This window comes from Trypanosoma conorhini, assembly GCF_003719485.1.
Source record: "Trypanosoma conorhini strain 025E chromosome Unknown Tco_14.4_contig_00062, whole genome shotgun sequence".
NCBI classification, from domain to species: domain Eukaryota; phylum Euglenozoa; class Kinetoplastea; order Trypanosomatida; family Trypanosomatidae; genus Trypanosoma; species Trypanosoma conorhini.
Window position 1 is genome coordinate 27569 of NW_021704148.1, and position 21294 is coordinate 48862.

The 21294-nt window shown below is 53.9% G+C and overlaps 8 protein-coding genes across 8 annotated transcripts, besides 12 other annotated features; all 8 read right to left on the reverse strand.

Moving 5' to 3' along the window:
• The first annotated feature begins 1 nt into the window (after window position 1).
• Window positions 2-34: a microsatellite.
• Window positions 35-296: 262 nt separating this feature from the next.
• Window positions 297-320: a microsatellite.
• Window positions 321-1184: 864 nt separating this feature from the next.
• Window positions 1185-1224: a microsatellite.
• A 31-nt stretch (window positions 1225-1255) lies between these two features.
• On the reverse strand, window positions 1256-3001 carry Tco025E_01778 (uncharacterized protein; the record flags this gene model as incomplete). The annotated part of the gene is made up of 1 exon (XM_029368714.1): window positions 1256-3001. One exon carries the CDS (start codon window positions 2999-3001, stop codon window positions 1256-1258), a length of 1746 nt encoding a protein of 581 aa, XP_029231197.1.
• Window positions 3002-3048: 47 nt separating this feature from the next.
• Window positions 3049-3093: a sequence feature (GA-rich).
• A 119-nt stretch (window positions 3094-3212) lies between these two features.
• Window positions 3213-3231: a microsatellite.
• A 273-nt stretch (window positions 3232-3504) lies between these two features.
• Window positions 3505-3522: a microsatellite.
• Window positions 3523-3648: 126 nt separating this feature from the next.
• Tco025E_01779 (MmpL efflux pump) lies at window positions 3649-6327 on the reverse strand (the record flags this gene model as incomplete). Its single annotated transcript, XM_029368715.1, has 1 exon — window positions 3649-6327. The coding sequence occupies one exon, from the start codon at window positions 6325-6327 to the stop codon at window positions 3649-3651; it is 2679 nt and encodes an 892-aa protein (XP_029231198.1).
• Window positions 6328-6703: 376 nt separating this feature from the next.
• On the reverse strand, window positions 6704-7789 carry Tco025E_01780 (uncharacterized protein; the record flags this gene model as incomplete). The annotated part of the gene is made up of 1 exon (XM_029368716.1): window positions 6704-7789. The coding sequence occupies one exon, from the start codon at window positions 7787-7789 to the stop codon at window positions 6704-6706; it is 1086 nt and encodes a 361-aa protein (XP_029231199.1).
• Window positions 7790-7920: 131 nt separating this feature from the next.
• Window positions 7921-7951: a sequence feature (A-rich).
• Window positions 7952-8987: 1036 nt separating this feature from the next.
• Window positions 8988-9013: a microsatellite.
• Window positions 9014-9405: 392 nt separating this feature from the next.
• On the reverse strand, window positions 9406-11130 carry Tco025E_01781 (uncharacterized protein; the record flags this gene model as incomplete). The annotated part of the gene is made up of 1 exon (XM_029368717.1): window positions 9406-11130. One exon carries the CDS (start codon window positions 11128-11130, stop codon window positions 9406-9408), a length of 1725 nt encoding a protein of 574 aa, XP_029231200.1.
• A 130-nt stretch (window positions 11131-11260) lies between these two features.
• Window positions 11261-11309: a microsatellite.
• A 624-nt stretch (window positions 11310-11933) lies between these two features.
• Window positions 11934-14327, reverse strand: Tco025E_01782 (uncharacterized protein; the record flags this gene model as incomplete). Its single annotated transcript, XM_029368718.1, has 1 exon — window positions 11934-14327. One exon carries the CDS (start codon window positions 14325-14327, stop codon window positions 11934-11936), a length of 2394 nt encoding a protein of 797 aa, XP_029231201.1.
• A 225-nt stretch (window positions 14328-14552) lies between these two features.
• Window positions 14553-14602: a sequence feature (A-rich).
• A 139-nt stretch (window positions 14603-14741) lies between these two features.
• Tco025E_01783 (uncharacterized protein) lies at window positions 14742-17249 on the reverse strand (the record flags this gene model as incomplete). Its single annotated transcript, XM_029368719.1, has 1 exon — window positions 14742-17249. One exon carries the CDS (start codon window positions 17247-17249, stop codon window positions 14742-14744), a length of 2508 nt encoding a protein of 835 aa, XP_029231202.1.
• Window positions 17250-17445: 196 nt separating this feature from the next.
• Window positions 17446-17480: a sequence feature (GA-rich).
• A 340-nt stretch (window positions 17481-17820) lies between these two features.
• On the reverse strand, window positions 17821-19575 carry Tco025E_01784 (uncharacterized protein; the record flags this gene model as incomplete). The annotated part of the gene is made up of 1 exon (XM_029368720.1): window positions 17821-19575. One exon carries the CDS (start codon window positions 19573-19575, stop codon window positions 17821-17823), a length of 1755 nt encoding a protein of 584 aa, XP_029231203.1.
• Window positions 19576-19780: 205 nt separating this feature from the next.
• Window positions 19781-19815: a microsatellite.
• Window positions 19816-20061: 246 nt separating this feature from the next.
• Window positions 20062-20847, reverse strand: Tco025E_01785 (ubiquitin thioesterase OTU1; the record flags this gene model as incomplete). Its single annotated transcript, XM_029368721.1, has 1 exon — window positions 20062-20847. One exon carries the CDS (start codon window positions 20845-20847, stop codon window positions 20062-20064), a length of 786 nt encoding a protein of 261 aa, XP_029231204.1.
• Window positions 20848-21294: the final 447 nt, after the last annotated feature.

Below are 21294 nucleotides of genomic sequence, written 5' to 3' on the forward strand. Positions count from 1 at the left end.
GATATATATATATATATATATATATATATATATAATGACTTCAACCAAGGAAGAAGAAGAAAGATATAGCAAGGGAAACCCAGGAGATGTATAGTGTAGTGAAGATGCGTACAAGTGCGAAGCCACAAACACACATTTGTTTTGCCGTTGTCAACTTCCTCGTTGTGACAGGTGGGTGGCACCACCTGCCACCCGATAATCACCGCATCTCGCATCTCAGCGCGCTAACAGAGGAGTGAATAGCGGGGGCGCAATAAAAATGGGACAGGGATGTCAATGGCTTCCCTCCACCTCGCTGTTTTTTGTTTGTTTGTTTGTTTTTCTCGCGCCGTGTTAACGGCAGTGAAGCTTCAAGCGGAGGAAGAATTGGGGGGGCAGCCACGCGCATTCTCGCGGTTATTGACTTGCTGGGGTCCCCAACCACCTCGTCCTCACACACCCGCTCCAAAAGAGAAAACAAAAGAAAACCTTGGCGGCAGTAGTGGCAAGCAGGGACTTGTTACGTTTCGACTGGTCTTCTTAATGGGAGGGGCCGGCGCCACGCCGTTGGGCATTCGAGGTGGATCAGGGAATCACTGAAAGGAAAGCAAAACAAAAACCTGTATACATGTCCCTGGAAAAAAAAAACACTCGCCACTTCATTTGACTTGCACCACCACCCACCACCATCAAGTAGAAAATAAAAATAAAATAGTATAGGCCGGAGAACGCGCACACACGCACACGCAAAAGGATACAATGGCATAAGATATATATATATATTTTTTTTCTTTCCGTCTATTCTGCATTTCCGGCGTGACCCCGAGTTACCAGAGGAAACGGAAACTCAACACATGCACATGAGCACCGACAAGGAAGTGAAGTTGGAATTCCGGTCCGTGCGGTTGTCAGGTCCGTTGCGGTGCTTACTCGCGGGGTGGGCGCCTTTAGGTGGGCGGGTGTGTGGGGGCCTCGCAACCGGCGAACCTCTCCGCATGGAGGCAAGAGCAGTAGCTGGGGGCTGCGGCACAGCGGCAGGAAAGAAGAGGCACAAAGAAACAAACAAAGACCGCTTTCACACCAGCCTCCAAGGCGGCATCGTTGGAAACTGATTAACAAATAAATAACATAACAAAGTTGCATGAACAACTCGCTGTTCCAATTCCCTTAGCACCACCTGGACACGCACTCGTGGGATGAAATTCTAAAAATTAGTGATAATAATAATAATAAGAATAACAGTAAGGGTAATTGATACTAGAATGTCAGCTGCCGTTTACTCCTCCCGCAAATCTGCAATGAACTTACTAAAATTTCTCCCATCACGATACGATATCTCATTGATGGGAAGGTAGACAAGTTTTTTGGGGTTCACAGTGGAATCAAACATGTACAAAACCACATCCCCTCCGTATGTGTCATACACGTCACGGGTGACCTTGCGCAGCATATTCTCACACACACCACATGGAAACAACGGATTGGGATCCGTTTGGGCGCCCAGGTTTTCGCCGTGGACAAAAACCTCGCGTATGGCACAGGTTGGAAGCCCCATAGATGCAAGTTTGCCCAAGGCGTTCTGTTCAGAACACCGTGATCCGCTAGGTGTACTAAGTTCATAGTTTACTGCTATCACGTAGGATCTGTTGCAGGTGCACCATGTATTGCTTGGATGCTTCCCCTGCCTTTCCCGGCCATTAGAACTCATCAACGCCGGGGACCGCGCACGCTGGCCAGCGTTCACCTGGCAGTGGCACCCCTCAGGATCAACATATGTTATCAACGATGTCACCACAGGCCTATTAGGGTCCTTTTTGCGCCAGCTAACATGAGCGTGCTTTTGACGAAAAGACATGATGATAGGGCACACTGTTGAAATAAAGGAGCCTGCAGGCTCCTTCTTGAGATCCAGTATGTTACAGTTCCGGTCAGGCTCAAATCGAGCACGGAGTTGCTCACATGCCGCCTGAACCTTCACAGGCAGGACCAATGAATAGAACTCCTTGGAAGAGAGTCCGATCAGTGACGAGACATTCGTCAAACAGGCTGGCAGCGACACCGGTGTGGGAATATCTGGGAAAGTGGCAAGAACCTCCTGCAGCGGATGTCGCGCCTGAATATCGCGGACGAGGGCAATGTTCAACCACTGAACGAGCCAACGAGGGTCACTCCTAGCGACAATGGCATCAAAGGCATTGCTACTCAACTGTTGCACATCGCCTACCGTACGCAGCCCCAATTCATCTAATTGGGATAAAAACAGAGGCAAGCAAGATTGTGCCTTGAGGATGTGCTTCAACGGCCATGATGCCAGCATTGAAGTTCGCTCCTCCGTTCTAATATCGGCATGGACGAAAAGGCAGCGTGAACCGTATCGGCATCTTTCATTGTGGCGGCAGACGATGGGCTGCGCAGCTTCAATGACACCCTCGTGAAGAAGCCCAGCCGCAAATAAAAACCCAGCTGTGGGTCGTATCTGCTCAGTATTTACACAATGCACATAAAAGCCACTCGAGATATAGAATTTTTTCAGATCAAAGGCGCTCAGCTCCAGCCGCCAGACGGAAACGTTCAAAAGATGGGCCTTATGGCAATTACATGGTCTTCCATGAAGACTTCTCGCACACAGCATAAAGCAATAATTCACCTTGCCAAGCATCTGCTTCAGTTCCGGTGGCGCCACATCCTCCTTCTTGCAAAGAAAGAAACGAAGCGGCTTCTGCATACGAGCCCCCGCATTGTTTTCAGTAGATGAGGCAGTGCGTGCATCAGAGTCTCGTCGGGTAGCAGGAAACCCATTAGATAGGTCAAATGGCCGAGGCAACTTATCTGGCGGTGGCGTGCTCGACCTCAGAGGCGACGGCGTAGCAAGTGGTGAGTCCACAGAGTCCGCAAGCTCCCCGCCACGGCCTTCCTCCAGCGCCAACACGACGTACTGCATGGTCCTTTTGGCCTCGGCGGGTGGCAAGTACGCCTTGTAGAAGCTAATGGAGTTCCATATGTTCCCTCCCGTAGACGTCATCTGGGCGGCAGAGGGTGGCAATAGAAGTGCACGTATGCGTGCGCTTCAGAGGAAGAGAAAGAGGGGGACAAAAAAAGGAGGGAGAGAGAGAGTCGGCTACGACCGAGTCCTCCCCTGGGACAGCACCCTACTGACTCGAGATGGCTAGCGACGTGCACCTATCCTGTGTCCGCCCATGCCCCAACAATAGACAAGAAGAAATGAAAAAAACATATATATATATATATATACACGAAGAGAAGAGTAGAAAAGGAACATCAACTTCCCGCATTGAGGCCGTCACCGCAACCCGCGCGACACCCACCCACGGGGGGTCCATCCCGTGGGGGACGGGGGGGGGGGGGTCGTGGATGGAGCCGCAGAGACACGCAGGCGCACAGCAGGTGAGGCGGAAGGGCACCGGCTTCGGCCGTGCGACTCCCCATTTCTCTCTCATTAACGACCGAAAACACAAAAACATAAAAAAAAAATGAACAAGAGACACGGTTGGGCACGCGCACACGCAACAACAACAACAACAAAATGAAACGGCCAAGAAACTCCCTGCCGAGACACGCATAAAAATACGGCGGCAGCGACGACCACAGCTAACAATAAACTCAGTACAAAAACAAACAAAAAAACGAATAAAAAGACGTCATAACACCTCAATGCCTTTGCGGCTGATCACTCGTACGAGGCGCAGCGTGCGGCCGCGCAGGAGGGTTGTCCGAGGGAACTCCGTTTGCAGTACGCGGCGTACCTGCTGCGGAAATCCCCCGTTCTTCTTCACCTTCTAGCTCATGCTCCGCAGCAGTTTCCTCCAAATTGGCATCGGGATTGAGTCGCATGTCGTGCACGTCACGCTTCAGTTCAGGAAAGCGACGCGGCCACCACAAATACCGCCCAGCCCCAATGCCCATCAATGCGGGGACAAAAAAAGGTCGAACCACAAAAGTATCAAGCAACACTGCCGCACCACACACGACGGCGAACTGCGAGAGCATCATAACGGATGAAAACACCATTGATCCAATCGTCAGAAACATGATGAGACCCGCAAACGAAATAATGGAGCCCGTCTTCCATACCGCCTTCGCCACAGCCGCCTCGTCAGTGTAGCCCTTCTTTTTGAATTCAATGATGCGCGTCGTGAGAAACACGTCGTAGTCCAAGGCAAGGGCAGATAGAAGCAAAAAGGCGAATAACGGGATTAGATAGCAATAATTCTCCACCTGCTCCAGCGCACGCCACACCGAATGAAGCCAGTTATACTGAAATACTATGACACCCACCCCATACGAAAAACCAACTGTGTAGAAGACTGTAAAAATGAGTCGAAACGGCAGGAACACAGAACGAAAAATGAGAAGCATCATGATGAAAATGCCCCCAAATACCACGCCAATCTGGATTGGAAAAAACTCCATCGACTTGCTCATAATGGCCCATGAAGAACTACTCGCCCCGAGAATTCCATAGCTGAACAACACATTATCGGCAGCATGCTCCTCCAGAATATCCCTTAATGTATTGAGGTACACATTTGCAGAGGCCCCAAAGGGACTTTCGGGTGGTGTAAGAAAGATGTAAGCCGCCTTCCCCTCAAGCGCAGACACTGTTTGGTTAACGAGGTACTGATACTCAGTATTAAAACTATAAAGCAAAAAAGATTCCCATGCCTTCAGCCAGACAACCTCCGTGCTCTTTGGATTCAGAATCATGTTGGGCGAGATAATCGACGAGTGCGGTTGCCCCGTGCGTGCAACAATTGCTTCAATGACGGACCGCATTGTGTTCGTCATGTCGTCCGTCTTCCAAAATGAAACGTCGTACACTCCACGCACAGAAAAAAGGATGTAAAATGGAATCGCCAATCCTCCGCCAATGTCACGCTGGATTCTTTGCAGCACCTCCCCATGCGGACTTCCTTGTGGAACCTGCGTGAAAATGTCAAAGTCCACCCGCAAGCGTGTTGTGAAGTAAAAAAAAGGTGCGCCAAAAGCAAGAACAGCCATCGCGGCGGCCCACGGGTGCCGAAAGGAGAAACGGCTAATCCTAAACCAGTACGACGACATTTGTCGCTGAAGCTCCAGGGCCTCATGGCTCGAACACGTCATTTCGCCTTCCGGGAGCAACTCATCTTGCAAGGCAGCCATAGGCTGGGAAGCGTCGTCGAGGAAGGCGGCATGCGGAGGGCGGCAGCGACGGAGCCGCCCAAAAAAGCGGCAAGAAATCAGCTTACACCAAAGATCTCTCCATGTGGGAGGATGTCCAAAAAAGTCGTAGAAAACCAACAGAAGGGCGGGCTGCAAGGTGAGGCTAACAAAAATGGCACAGACAACCGTGACACACATTGTCAGCCCCAACGTGGAAAGAAATGTGACGGGGACAAACAGCAAACTCCCAACAGAGAGGGCAACCGTTAACCCTGAGACACAGATGTTGTCGGCCGTCAACGTAGCAGTATTTCTGACTACAACCCACTCCGTTTGCGGGCTTCGCCCAAGCAGGAGCTCCTGCAGCAGAACTTGTTCCCGGAAACGCGTGAGAATAAAGAGGGAATAATCAATTGAGAGGGCTGCAACCACACCGAGCGTCAACTCTGGGGCAAACGATGACACCTCCAGAAAAAACGAAATTGGGTACATAATACTAAACGCAATAGAGACGGTGCAGGGAAGTGCCAAAAACGGAACCAGTAACAGCCGCGCCGAACCCAAACAGCAAGTTAAAACTAGAAACGCCATGGGAAGGGAAATGGCATCCACGCGAACCAAATCCTCCAGAATACCACCTGCAGCATCGCCCGAGACCAACTGGGTGCTGGTATACTCCCGGGAAAAGGTTGCAGCATGCTCAATACACCACGCATCGATAACGGAACTAACGGCAGGCATAACAGCATCACTCTTCACGGAAGGCGCTAAACTGAGCACCAGCAACGATGATTGATTGTGATCTCCGCCAATGAAGCGATCACGCAGTTGGCTAAATTCCGGGACAGCAAAATACCCACGTATATCGGTTACCTTACCAAAGATAGGACTACTCTCGTTTCCTAGCTGATGCGAAAGATAGTTGTAAAAGGGTTTAAAGCTTGGGTCGTCTAAAATGCTCCGCGGTGGATCCTGGGATGTGACCAACAGATACAAGGGGTCTATTGGCAGCTGCTGTGGGAAGTAACGCGCCGCCGTATGTTCGGCGTCGTAGACAATGGTTTTCTTTGGGGCGGTGAAGGTCAACCTTGTGTTGTGAACAAACCCCCATGCGAAATGCGCCGTCGCAGCAAGCAGCAAGCAATACAGCACCACCACCAGCACGGCTAGTTTCTTTTCTTTAAGCATACTTGCAGTGTCGATACGAGAGAGCGGGTGGGTGTCGGTAATTGTTCCCTCGTCCTGTTCACTCTCTTTTCTCCTTTTTTTTTATGTTGACTGCTTGAGTCCGGCCTTACTCTTTACTTGTGCGTCTAATTGTCGTGTGTGCTGCTTCGTCGTCGTCTTTGTTGCGTGCGCACCGCAAAAGAAGGGGGAATAGGAAAAAAAAAAGGGGGGGGGGGGGACAGCAACAGTGAAGGAGAGAACAGCTGCGCGGGTGCGTGGGAAACTTCACCCCACCACACCCCGGGCAGAGGTGGCCCGGTGAAACAAACAATTTGACTCACACACATAGACACACGGAGAATGAGGAGGGAAACGAAAAATGCGAGCGGCGTACGCGTCACTCACGCAGGCGCGGGTGCGTTCTTGCCGCCTTGCCGACAGGGTCGGCGTCGTAGTCAAAGCACGGATCCATCACAAATGGCCGCACCTCGCAATCGCCGTCCCGCAGCACGTCAAGATCCGCCGCGGAGAGAACAACATTACACCGCGGGGCATCTGGGGAAAACTCCTGCGGTGTGGGACTCACCGCGAGCCCTGGCAGCTCAATGTCACCCCAACTCCCATCATCGTCGTCATCAGCACCGCCCGCCGCATCCAATACCTCTGGACCGGCTCCCAGTTCACCCGCAGCAGGAGCAGTCTCCTCAAGAGAGAGAAGAAGTTTCTCCCTCTTTTCCCCTTCTGCAGGCATTGTCTCACCGGGCCCTGTCGCTTCCACTGGCCACGGCGTGGCCGTCTCCTCCAGCAGCGGCGGCTTGGCAGCTGGACTTCCACCTTCAGCCTCTCCGCCAAAAAAGTTGTCGACGTCTGGCACAAGGCCCAGGAAACCGTAATTCAGAAAGGCTGTAATCGCGGATGTTTTGAGGGCCGTAGACTCCTCCAGTTCTACTTCCTCCAACTCCACGTCATCCACACGCGTCAACGTCGCACACGGCTGCATTGTCGCGCCGACATCCTCCAGGCTGCTACCAACTGCGGCATTCCTCTCCTTTTCATTTTGTGCCTCGGCGCGGAGGGCCTGAACTATCGCCGTAAACATCTCGGCGTCCGCATGCGACTGCGGCGCGGCGCTGCCCCGCTCGCGTTGCTGCGACTCGCCCAAAACCAGCAAAGCGCGCTCCGCGGCCGAGAGCTCCAAAAAACTGCAAAGAAACGCCCCCACATTCTCATCCCTCGAGTGAAAAAAAGTGTGAAGTATTTCGGCTGTCCCATGCTCCGCCATTCTGCACACTGACTCAGAGAAAAACCCACCGCAACAAACGCCAAGGGCAGCGGAGCGAGAAACACAGAAGACGAGGAAGAGGAAGCCGTCAGATTGTCCAAACTTGCGCGCCACAGCTCCCTTCGCTGCAGACATGGAAGGGGTGCAAACAATGAGCCCGAAGAACGCAAGAAAGTCACGGCGTCTGATGTTGGGTGTCATGCAGTGCAAGCGAGGGGGAGAGGGCGGGGAGGGAAAAAAGATTTTGGGGCACATGACCGGAATGCTCTCGAGGACAGTTGCCCCGTTTTTTTTTCCGCTGCTAAAAGAAGACAAATTGTATACAAAGTCAGAAACGAACAAACAAGCAAAAAAAAAAAACAATTACAAATTCACCCGCGTCCCTCTCCCAACACACACACACACGCGTCAGCACATCAACATGTCACTGCACACATATAAATACATAAACTCAATCGTCGTCGTGTTGGTGTTCTCACTCGTGCCTTTTCCCCACGTTCAACAGACGACAATCAGTAAAGTACAAGAGCCGGTCAGCCCCTGCCCAAAAGCAAACCGATAAAGAGAGTCACATATACAAACATACCATCCAGAAAGAGAAACATACTTTGCTGCCATCCAGTAACGCGTAATACATTAGCTATGAACATACACGGCAGTTCTCTCACCCCGCTCCTTCATATCCCGGTCACATAATCGCGCCTCTTTTACTCTAAAACAGTGGGTGTGTGCAATGCCTAGCCCCCTCCGGCATTTTGCCCAATTTCAAGCTTTTGCCCTGTTGTTATTGTTTAAGCTCTGAAGTTCCCAGGCTTTGCAGAGGAACAAAACGGCGGAAAAAAACAACAACAACAGCATCAAGGGAAGGAGTCCAGGACTCCCCAGACAGCACACAGCTTTAATGTAGCAGGCGCTCTGCAAAAATCCTTGTCTTCTCTTTTTATTCCCCACCGCGCTCCTATCAAGGCCTGTCAGACGCCACCCCCTCCTCCGCATTCCCCCACCGGCTCCCCAGGAGGAGTAGCGTCTGTAAGAAAAAAAAAGAACGCCACAAGTACAAAACTAAGCAAAGGTGAAAAACACACCTCTGACAACTGTTACAACCCCATGTCAGTGGGGTTTTGCGGTTGCTCTTTTGTTTTCCCCCTTCATCTCGGAGGGGACGATTCTCCACCCCAACTCCCTCTCCCACTTTGCAAGCACAAAAACCTCAAGCACGACATCACGAAGGGGGAAAAGCAAACAAAGAGAAATAGTCTCATTTGCAGTGATCCTACACTGCAATTCACGACCACATACTTGTTCTCGTTGCACGGGCAGTTAAGACCACGCCACAAGAAGTGAAGAAAGAAAAGATACGTCAGTCGCCTGTTTGGGTTCACCTCCTCCGCCCACTCCCTTTTATTTTATTTTATTTTTTTTTTTGCGTGTCTGTCCGTATTTCCCTTCCTCCACTCTTAAATTGTTGCGATTCTACAGTTTTGTTTGGGCCCCCTCTTGCACTTTTTTTTTGTTATTATTTTTCCTTCTTGGAATGAAGGGAGAATAGAGACAAGAAAGGAGGGGCATTATTATTTTTTTTTTTTGCTTTCATCCCTCGCGCATGCACTGTCACACTTGTACTTTCCCCCTTCGGCGCATAGAAACAGATAATTGTGAATGGGCGAGCTTCTTCGCGTAGGCGCATACATAAAAAAAAAAAAAAACGCCCTCTACCGCCTCCACCACCCTTTCTGTGGGGAGACACAATTTAATTCGCTCCTCCACTGAACCCCTGCCTTTTCCCTAGGGACAAAAAAAGTAGGAGTATTCTTCTCTCAGCGCTTCACGGAATGGATGCTTGACGTGAAGTAGGCACTGGACGTGGGCGAGGAAGACATCGAAGTCCCTATGCGGTTGTCGTCGTCGTCATCGTAGTCATCATCATAGTCGTCGCCTTCTTCGTCTTCCTCCTCTTCTTCCTCCTCTTCGTCCCCCTCCTCGCCGTAGCCGCTCGCAGCGCTATCAAAGCGGGCAACGTCCGTTTTGGGGTCATGCAGCTCACGGTGGACGGCCCCTACCGGTGGTCGCCCTCGCACCTCGCTGCCCGTCCCGGTGGGGGTGTTGCTCCCGGCGTACGGTCCGGCGTCCTCGTCGGGCGGGGCAGAGACGCCGTACGGCGTTTTTGCGGCTTCGCTCTCGACAACATTGGGGAAGAAGTCTTCCTCCGCGGCGCTGTCGAAATCTTCGTAGTCCTCGCTGCCCTCTTTCTCCGCGCGAAACACCAACGACGAGCCGGCGTCATCGTCGTCCATCGCGTCCCAGTCCGCGTCCACAGCGCCGGTGTCGAGGTCGCGGAGAAGCGTCGGACCGCCCCGACTTCCCACCGGCAGATCCGTCGGGGTCCACTTCAGGTTGTTGAGCCGCTCCTCGCGCTCGCTGATGACGTTCTTGCGCAAGAGGTAGACGGCGGTGAAGATCATGGCAAACAGCAGATACACCAGCGCGACGTAAACGGGTATGAGTGCCAGCGGCATCCGCACCTCCTCCTTCCCACGTGTAATGCGTACGGCAACAAAGTACAATGAAACCAGTAGCATTCCATTGAAGAAAAATGCCCCCAGCGTGTCAAATGCGAGCCCCATAGCTGTTTTGACGCCAATAGTCCGCTTCACCATGCTGCGCATGAATGCCTCCACCACACGGAGGCCAGCGCGGAAGCAGAACGGGATAAAGGTGACATACCAACTAATTTGAATCCTCTGATCGATGCGGCGGCCAAGCAGAACCCATTGCGCAATGGAAACACCCAGATACAGCCATCCCAGCAAAAAGAATCCGTAGCACAAGAAACGATTGGGATTATTCAGTCCGATTTCCATCTGCAGCCGCACACGACGCGGCCAGCGCCAGACCAAAGAAGACAAATAGTACACCACGTCGGCTATAATAGGAAGGGCAAAATAGCTTGTAAATTTTCTGGACGCGTTCGTCGGATCATTTCTAACTTCAGTCGCAACCAGGAAACAAAAAACGGCGTAAAGCACCGTGGCTAGGAAGTTGCCGACAGCCGGAAGTCGTTCTACGAAGCGCATGCCCTCCTCCCTCGGAAGTCGCCAGAATAGGCTTACAATGACGGCAAGGGCGGTAATAATTACCGCCACAATGACAAAGACGAAGAGTGGGGCCGCAACAGCCAGCCACGACCAAGACGTGTGATCATCCACGCGAAGCCCCAAAAAGAGGAAGAAGAGGAGCAAGGTGATAAAGGCCAGCAGCATTGATCCACAATAAAAACAAACAGATCCCCTGGAGCCAATTAGATGCATAAGAGGTCCCCAACTTCCGCTGTGTATGAAACCTACTGCATCCTCACCAAGGGCATCGTAAAGGCTCTTGCGGTCCACGTCGGAAAGGACAAGGTAGGCCTGGTAGAAATGATGGCGCAGAGTGACCTTCCGAAATGTCCATTGTACTTGTTTTGCCGTTACAGGTTGCTCTAACTCCAGTAGGTGGTAAAGCCTCCAATTATCTGGGTTCTTTGGCTCGTGGTCGCAGCCCATTGCGCGCTGTCCGTTCCCTTTCCGCCACACGCGCCCACACACGCAGAAGCAGAAAATAGCAACCAAGCGGTTGCAGTGGCGTAATGATTCCTAGAGAGCCTACAAAAGAGCAGCTGCCTTATCCCTTGTTTTCCTTTTTTTTTCCCTCGTTCTCCTCCTTCCTTCCTTCCTCCGTTGCTAGGTCGTTATCCGCAAGCTTTCTTCTTGGCCCTGTTTATTTTGCCGTTGGGTATGCAAAGGTATTGAGGCCCCACGAACAGCCACCCCCACCCCCAGCGAAAACAGGAAGAAAACCAGGCACACAAGGAACCTCGTAAACACACCATAAATCCATTTAACACAGCGCAGAACCGCGCGAAAAAAAATATGAGGATGCAAATCCCCCCAAGCGCATGAACGACGAAAACGGCACCAACAAAAACAAAAAAAACAAAAAAATGTAAAAAAAATGCAAAACAGACGTAAAAATAAAATAAAACAAGACGAATCTCCCACTATGGCGGTGAGGTGGGGGAGAGGGGCGTCTCTATTCTAATGGGGTTGACGCCAAGAAGCCACGTTGTGGCACATAAGTACCTTACAGCATGCATTTGGCGTCTTACATGTATAAGTAATTTCCCTTCACCTAATCCCCTTTGGTCGTTGATGGCTTCTTTTCTCTACAAGAGGGCGGAGAATTGTTTTCTTCCTGTAAGAAAAAGAAAAAGAAAAAACGTTTGTCCTCATTATTATTGCCTCTCCACTTTCCCCCTTCTACTCGATTTGCGCATATATAGCTTACTCCCATGTTATTCCCCTCCTGATCAACGCATTGGCAGCGGTGGTCGCCCGGGGGCGGCGGAGCTTCTGCTCGCTGACCGCGAAACGTATTGCGGTTGGTATGGCCGCTGCTCAGACAACTGAGCAAACGACTTCGTTGGAAGTGGGCTTACTGCTCTGTTACGAGACGCGATGGAATAGACAGAGTCGTCTCGGCTAAAGGCACTATTCACAGAACCTGTCCGAGACACCTGGGCCGAGGTTTTTTTTTCGCGCCATTCCAGCCATTCATCCATGAGCGACGAGCCCAGACGCGGATTTGCGCCAGCTCGGAGATGCAGCAAATCTGCACGCCGTCCACGGCCATCTGTGGCGCCGTTAAGCGACGCCGCATACCTTCCTGGGCCCGTGTAGCTCCCGTTGATGGATGCGGACCGCTCCCACGAGGCACGGTCCCTTGTATAGAGGTTATCAGTGCCCCAGTCAGAGAGGGTTCCGTCCTCTCTTCGGTCCACGCTTGTGGTATACAGCGAGGCATGGTTGCGCAGGGGCGTGGTGTCACGCTCGCCGCCTCGCAAGTCCCGACGATGTTCCATAGTTCTCGCGGCGCCATTGCGCTGGCTCAAAGATGTTCGCAGCAATTCTGGTCCCTGCATTGCTTGTCGTGTGGCGGAAGAAGAGCGCAAGTTACGAGACGCAAGCTGATCCAAGAAGGCCTGTATTCGTTTGACGCTCTCCACACCGTGGCTCTCGTCCTTTTGCTCCACAGCATTTGTGTTCTCAGCATTGACACGGCTACCAAGCGGACCATTGTAAGCGGTGGAAGGAGGTGTATGCGTAGTCACCTCCCTCGCGCCTCTGCCACGCTGCTGGGGCCGAATTTGTGTTGACGTGGGTGCCGTTTTTGAAGTCTCCTCGCCGGCCGGCGGCAAGGCGCTCCTCCAGTGACTTTCGCGTACATTGATATCCAAGCACCCCTTCTGTACGTAATTCTTTGCTGAGTTTTGTCGTTGGTACACCGTTGACGCTGCGTTGTTGGTGCGACTCGGTAAGACATGAATACCTTCCTGATTGCGTGGAGTCGTCTGAAGAGGCTCGGGCTTTTGCTCTGCCTTCTCCTGAAACCTCATCGTTTCATCGCTCGAGTGCGACGATGCTCCTTTGGTTTCCGACGACGGCTTGGCACTTGGCACGGCGGAGGCATCCTTCTTCCCCTCCGTCGCCGCCTCCTCCTTGGCAGCCTCGAAACGGCGCACAGCTAGCTCTAGGGAGAGGGACTGTTGAGTCGGGTAGTAGCGGAAGGGGATGGAGTACTCCTTCCAGGCCCCAGGAGCCACACGGAACTTCGCAGGGTCCAGTGAAAAGCCCGCCACTTGTCGGCCATCCTCCCAGAGGGAGAAGCGAAGCTTGAGAGATCTCTCTGGCGTCTCAATAACTGTTACACGGTGAGTGTATTTGAGCTTCCTTGGAGTTTGACACTCAACAGCTGGCGTACTCGAAGAGAACGCACCGTATCGAATCTTTAAGTAATAACTCCCTCCTAAGAGCAATGGGGCTGGATTGTTGAGATCAATTGCCTCACTCTTGACAATAATCTGTTCAATATTCATTTCTATATACCCAGCTCCTCGCGTATTGGATGGTTTTGCCACAACCACATCCTTTGTAGTGGCCGCATTTCCTATGCTGTCATGGCGGTCAGGGAAAGGCTCAGAGGAGTTACGTTGGGTCACCGTAGCACTCGGTGGAGACTGAGACACATACTCTTTTTTCTGCATGTGCACCTGACTTAAGAAGACATTATCGTTTTCAGTGCCATGAAGTTGACGGTGTTGGTGGGGGGAGCGAGGGTGTTGGTATTGGGCCGTGGCCGCGCCCGGTTTACTATCTGGAGGTAATGCAAGCTTATCCGCCGCCGCCGCCGCCGCCGCACCTTGCCCGTCACTTAGGCCAAGGCCCGTCGCGGGCACATCGCCCTTTCCACTTTCTGCCTCCTTTGCCTCCAGTGCAAAAAGAAGCTTGCCAACCACCTGGTTGGCGGCACCGCGCAGCTTGATGGCGTAATTCTTCGCCGCTTTCCCAACATACGGCAGGGGGTCCAGCGTTCCCTTCGCCACCACCGGAGCGGGGCCGCCACCGTAGCTGAGCGGCTTCAGCTGGAAGGCGATGACGTCCTTGTCGGCGTCGATCTCAAGGCTCCCTGTGGCGTTATTGAAGCTGAGGGTCATGTCCGACCCCCGCGCCTTGAAGAAGGCCGCTGAGGTGGAGCCGCTTGGCTCAATGGGTGCCGTCGAGCGCAGCCGGGGAACCCGGCACCAGCAGCACACAAACCCGGACGTTTCCGGGATGCGACGACCCTCGGCATCCGCTGCGAAGATTCCAGTAAACGTTGTCACATCGCACACCAGGCGGTAGAGCGTGAAGTCCAGAGAAATCATTGGTGTATGGACAGCTTGCCACGATGATGATTGAGGGAATGTGTCACGCGAGAGCCCCTTCCCCGCCATCAACCCCTCTCTAACCCTCGTCCTCTCTTCTCTCCCACTCTGCCAGAATGATTTCCCGCCGCTGTGTGGCCTGGCGTCACGGTGCAGCGAGGAGAGTCGTCTTCGCTGTGGGGGAGGGGGAGGGAGTTTGCAAAGATCCCAAAACCCGAGGGCCGGCAAAAGATGAAAACAAAAAGGATGAATCAACACGAAAACAAAAACAAAAAAGTCAATGTTGATGTTGAGGAAACAGCGCAGCTGAACACAAGCAGAAACTAACAAAATCAAAAAAAACGCGTACTTCTGACGCTGTTGGTGTTTTTCTCGCGTCTTCTCTTTTGCGGGGTTTCACTTTTCGCCTTGGCCTCACGAGTTGGAGGTGGTCGGTGTGGTGAGGGAGCCGGTGCTGCCCCTGCCGCGCCCGCGCTCCGAGGAGGGCTCGTAGCCTGCGTCATGTGACGGCCGCCTGCGCCCGCGCGTGTCCGTCCCACTGGAGGTCCCTGTCGGCAAGCAAGCGTCATCCACCGTCAGCAGGCTTACAAAATCCGTCAAGCTATCAGCTGTTGCAAGCTGAGCTGCCCTCTCCTCCCCTACAGGGCGCTCCTGGGGGCGCATCAGCGTCTCGTCCAAAACCGCGGGGTGCCGCCCCTGCCGCTGCTGGCGGCGTGGTTGGTGTGACCCCTTCGACGTTGCTCGCGGGGCGTTCTCTCGACACGCGTCCTCTGACGTCAGATCCCGCAGCGCTTGAGGAGAGTACCCCGTAGACTCACCAAGGACGCCAGCCTTCTCCCATCTCGCCGCGCCATGTCGCAGTACCGCGACGAGCTGCTCCGCCTCCTTCAACCGTGCACTGAATGCAGCCCTGTCCTCCTCCAGTTGCCGCCTGGCGTCCGCATAGTCGCTCTCCGCAACCTCCAGCGTGTGACGCTTTGCCTCTAGCTCCGCCTCTACGCGGGACAAGCGATCGTAGACGTCAAATACAGCTTTAAGTGCACTGTTGGAGTTCCCCCGCTGCGCATCAAGCGCCCCAATCTCCTGCTCCATGCTCGCCCTGAAGCATCTTTGCCGGGCTCGTCCCTCGGCGTGGGCCTCCCGCAGTGGGTGTAGCTGCGCCAGCAGGTCCTCCATAACCTGCGTCATGCACTCAACACCGCTCCGTACCTCCTCCGCCTTTGAGGAGAGCCCGCCCGAAGTCAGGCACCGAGAAAGCTCACGTCTCACGTCTTGGCTCCATGCCCGGTAAACAGACTCCACCCCCTGCTGCATGGTAGCCACCTTCACACGGCCTTCCTGCAGCACAGCGGCCATGGAGCTGACGCATTGCTCCAGCGGAGCCACAGCCGCTTGGAATCGTTGCCACTGGGTGCCTATTCGTTCACTGAGCTGGCGTGTATTTCGCTCACACTCCTCCAACATCAACGCCTTCTCTCGGAGAGGAAATGCTACGCCCCCGTGGCGGGAAGAAGCACTCGTAACTTCTTGTATACCAAACAAAACTGACTGTCGCAACTGCTCCACTTGCGCTTGCAAAAAGCCCAATTTATTTTCAACCAATTTGGCCACAGAGGGTCCTGCAACATCTGCCTGCTGCTCCTCTGCATGATGGCGCTGTCGACGAAGTGCAGCCTCTCGCTCCGCAGTGTGAAGGCGGGCATGATGCGCGAGCTCGGCGGCGCATTGGTTCACTGCACGCTTTAGCTCTTCACTTTGCCTCTTTTCCATAGTAGTCAAATCCTCTCTAAAACGCTGGACCGCTTCGTCAATGGCGCGCTGGGCTCCTTGATGTGTCTCCGCTATGACGGCCCTTTGCCGCTCCGCGAAACGCTGCGTTGACGCGGTGAGGCGATTGTCAAGCGCCGTGCGGAACTTTGTCGCCGCGTGCGCCAATACCGAATCAAACCCGGTCCTACGCTTCAAACGCCTCTCTTCCTGAAAGCTGTGAAATTTGTCTCGCATTTTTTTCTGAAACAATTCCCACTCGTCCCATCTTCTCTGTCTATCATTGGAGAGAATATCTAGACGCTGTTGAGCGGACTGCACCACCGTCTCTCGGATGCTTCCCACAAGGCATGGCTTAACACGCACGCAAATGCTGTTGCGCATCTCATGCACGGACTTTTTCAGCCTCTCTTGCAGCTGGACAAGGGCCTGCTCATACGGCTCCGTTGCACTGATGCTCCCATGCATGGCGCTATGCCTCTCTTGCGCGGCAAGCAAGGATGCCGCTTGTTCCTCTAGAAGTGTCTTTAAACGTTTGACGTCACTCTCGTACTGGCTTTGAAGGGCATGCGCGGCGGCAATGAGGCCTTGCCTGTGGCAGTCCCTCATCTCCCCTTGTACCCACTTCCGCCGCAGTTCCAGTGACTCCTCCAGCTCCAACCTGAGCACAGCTGCGCGGCCCACCTCCTCCTGCTTCTCGCAGACGTCGTTTGCCAGCCGCCTCACCTCTTGGCACAAGTCATCTTCGCCTCTCTCCAATAGTTCGATGCGAGCTTCGCAAGGAAGCAATTCTCTTCCAGTTGCCTGTAAATTCTCCTGCAGGGACTCGTAGCGGTCCCAAAGCGAGACTCTGGAAGGGGCCGCGTGAGCGTGCGCCGCCGCCGCTGCTGCCGTTGCGGGAGCCGGGGCAAAGTACGATGGTGCCGCGGCAAGAGCAAGCGGCTCATCGTCATCAAGAAACGAGAGCGCGTCACGAGCGGTGGGGACGGGGGGCTGGGCGGGCCTCGTCGCGGGGCCGCCAGCTGCCGAGGCGGCGCCGTCCGCGAAGAGCCACTCGGGCTCCCCGCCAGCTGGCGCGCTGGGCGGCGGCGGCGGCGGTGCCTGGGCGGCGGCTGGCGGGGCTTGTCCGCGTCGTCGACCGGCCACAGGGATCATCTACGCACCGCCTGCGTGAGAGGGAAGAGTTTCACGCGCAAGCGCGGGGAGAGGAATGCAGAGGAAGACGACGACGACAGGTATGGGGGGGCACCGGGGCCGCGGAGGCCTGCAACCCTGCGCCGCGCAACACCGCACCCCGCACTTGACACACATGCACGCACTGAGGCAAGGCCGCGACAGCACGGTCACACAAAGAAAGAGAGCGAGAGATCGAGAGAGCGGAGAAAGTGGAGGTGCGGTGACTCCAACAAACCCACGGCAGTCGGTAGTTCAAATAAAAAAAAAACGGAATTCATGGAACACCTAGGCGTGCCGAGCCGCAACCAACCGAGAGAAAGCAGCGGATAAAAAGGGAATGCCCCTGGGCACAAGCTCATACTGAAGAAACGGAGCACTGTCAAGTAAACCACCTACATCGGGAGCCCCGTAAGGGAGACTTACGCGTGGCACCACACAACGGAGTAAGGCATGCGAATAAGTTGGAATGGGACACACAATAACAATGAAAGCAGGGGACGGAAGCATAATAATAATAATAAGGCCTCCAACTACATTCTTCATTTCACAACTACTCGGTGAGAAACGTATGCGTCTCGGGATTCACAGCCTCACCAAAGAGCAAAAACTCAGCATCTTCTGTTGATATACATTGATTTTCATTTGAGACACTGGATCTCCCCTGGAGTTTTTTGAATAGTATCTGCAACACCCGCTCCTTGTCCTTCCAACTCAACTCTGAGATCTCGATCGCCTGGAGATCCTTCAGCTTGGGGGCACTAGGAACACAAGAGAGGTCAGAATTGGCAAGCAGCGGCTCCTCCGCCAGAGGAGGGAATCGGGTTTGCAGGGCCCCGGTCACGCTATAGTGCCACTCCTTTGCGGGGATGAGACGGTTGTCCTGAGTGTTGCTCAAGTCTCGCTTTGTTAGCGCAACCAGCGGAAGAGAATTCGTGCTCGTACTCCTAGCACCAAATGGCGCTTCCTTGTTGTGCCACGGCGTGCTGCCCTCACCACCGTCGAGCCGCGAGGACGGTGTCGGTGGCAGCCGCATTCCACGATCGCTAATCATCAGCAACTCGCCATCGCGCTTCCGCAGCCGCGGCGTCGTTGGCTGCACGGAAGATGAGTTGGTCTGCCGGCAGCCAATAGAGCGTGCGCCTCGCCGGCGTTCCTCCAACTTCTCTCGACGGACCTGCGCCAAGGCATCGTAAAAAAACATCTCCAACTCGGTGCGTCTCTCTACCATCTGTCGCGACAGTGACCGCAACTTCACAAGTTCGCGCCTGAAACGCTCGGCAGAACACTTTGCGGCATCCCGCTCCTGCGTCAACACTCGTAACGCAGAGGCGTGTTCCTTCGCCTGTTGCTGCAATCGTCTTTCGTAATCTCCCACTACCTCGTTGAGGTTCTCCTCCGTCGCTTCAATCTGCGCCTTGAGCAGTTTCACTTCCCGCTGCTGCCGCGCGGCACTCGCGGTGAGCGCCACCTCCGTCGAGCGCGCTAGCGCCGCACTCCGTCGCAGCTGACTATTTTCGCGCCGGAGGGCGTCGGCCTGCTCCCGTGCCTCTTTTGCGTCTCCCGACAAAAATACCTTCTCCTCCAGGAGTTGCTGGTTCTCCTCATGCACCTCGCGCGTCTTTTGACTGAGTAGCCCCAAAGCCAAGTTGCGGACGTCATCCCCGTGCCGCTTACGAAGCAGCTGCTCCTCTGCCCTAATTCGCACCCGCTCTTCCATCAACTGCAAACGGAGCGTATGTGAGTCACGTGCGTGGCTTGCCTGCTCATCCGCGTAGGCCTTCTTTAAGGCCTCCATCTCGCACTGGTGCGTGTCACGGGACTCTCTAAAAGCGCCCACGCTTGCAAGCTCCCCCTCAAGCCACTCGATGCGCTTCTGCAGGCTCGAAAGGTGATAATCCCGCTCCTCCAACGTGTCTTGTATCGCCGCCATCGCCTCCGCCACTTCGCGCTGCGCCGACTCACGTGCCGCACTCATGTCGCCCCGCAGTTGTGCCCGCTCGGACCTCGCCGCCGCCAGGCACTCCTCAAACGCCTTCATAACCACAGCGGCGTCCTGCTCCTTCTTCTGCAACTCACTCTCCAACTTTTCGTTTTCCTGCACCAGCCTCTCATTGCTCTTCTCATAGTACGCCGAGGTAGACCTGGCAAACTGAAGCTGCCTATTTGCGAGGGTCGCGGCGACGAGCACCGACTCCGCCTCGCGCCCGTCACCGAGCGGCGCCTCACGGAGTTGCGCACTCCTTGCAGTGGGGCCGGAGAGTGGCACCCGGCCACCCCTCACCCTCCTCGCCGTCCCCTCGGCCATACTATTGGCAGCGCCCGTACGTCGCCCCGCGCTCTCGCTTGGGCGTCCTCCACCCGCCGCTGGGTCGCCCAAAAGACGTGGGAAGCGAGGAGCCAAAGAAAAAAAAAATAGCAACAAAGTGCCGCAGAGTCACAGAGAAACAAAGAGAAAAAAAAAGTTGATGGGCAGAGGCATAAAAACACACCTCTCGATAACACCATTATACGTTGTTGTTGCTGCTGCTGTTGTTGTTTTTTTTGTGCGTGCTAGGGGCACACAACGTCAAGAGTGAGGAAGAGGCAAGGCAAGCGCCGCTGAAAGGGCAAAAAAAAAAGTCAAGTCAAGCCCGAGAAAAGCCACCTACAGAGACATTTCAAATTTTCGCCCACAAAAAGAGAGAGATGGGAGAAAACGCATACATTTACAACTTCTCCTTAGGGCAAACTAAAAAAAAAAAATCGCAGTCTAATCTCGCTCTCGGGGCTGCCTTTGTAACAACATGCATCCTCAGCGCGTCATGCTCGCTGCCTCTTCCTTTAGAAAGCTCCAGGCTTTATCAATAACTTTTTTATCACTCACGCTGAACAGCACCCGGTCCTCGCTCTCCCTGGACGAGTTGTAAGTTTGGTTCATGGCGAGGGCGTCGTAGTGCTGCCCCTTGTATACGAGAAATGCACAAACTGTGTAGCCCTTGTCCTCCCCAAAACGCTCCATCCGGCCCCACTCCAAATTTAGCGCTATAATCTCAGTCTGAGTTGTGAAACTCAAGATCACCAACTCAATAGCCCCACCCCACGACGTGGGACGCCGGATCCACTCGGCATACTCACGATACGGCCGCTCCAGCAATGACTGGGTAAAGTAGTCGGGATTCGCCAGTACGGTGTCGGCACAGTCCTCGCGTAACTTGAGTCCGTCCGTGCGGCTCTTGTCCCGCAGCACATACGCTGCAGCATGGAACAAGCATGAGCCATCGGATGGGCAAACACGTCGCACAAAGTGCCAATTATCCTCGGCAGGAGTAATGTACCGCCCGTTCGTGACACCCCGCACCACAGTTGCCTCCCCATCCTGTACAAAGAGTATGTCGCCGTTTCTAAACAGGGACCCCACCAAGTCCGTATCCGCCGCAGTGACAACCTGAGGCGGGCGCCCGACGAGTATCCGCAGTCGCTCCTTTGCGATGTTTGAGCGCCCCTCCACATTGTACAGAAATTCGACCCACATGGTCGCTTCGTCGACATCAAGCGCCTCCAAGTTCGAACCCCCCGGTAACCGCAACCTAAGCCGCATCTCCCTGAAGAAGAACCCGTGGACTAATTATTTGACGCTGCAGAGGGGGGGGGAGGAAAAAAAAAACATATACATGTATATTCAAAAGCCAGTTGCAACAGCAAAATGACAAAAAAAAAAAGAGAGAAGCTGCACATTTAGTTTTCAAAACAAATTAGGGACAAAGCTCATTTCCCGTGCCTAGAACAGTTACAAAAAAACAACAACACATATGCAGATAGTTCGTGTCAAGAAAAGGTACGGCCCAAATGGGCTCTGACATCGTAGTTTGTACATGCAGTAAGGTTCCTCCCTCCTTTTACGCCCTCCTCCTCCAAAACCCGAGAAACAAGCAAACAAACAAAAAGGACGAGAAGACGAGAACGGCAACAATGGGGGGGGGGGAGAGAAGAAAACGGCATCCTTCGTTGCATTGACACCCAGGTCAATCGATCGACGGCAGGTGTA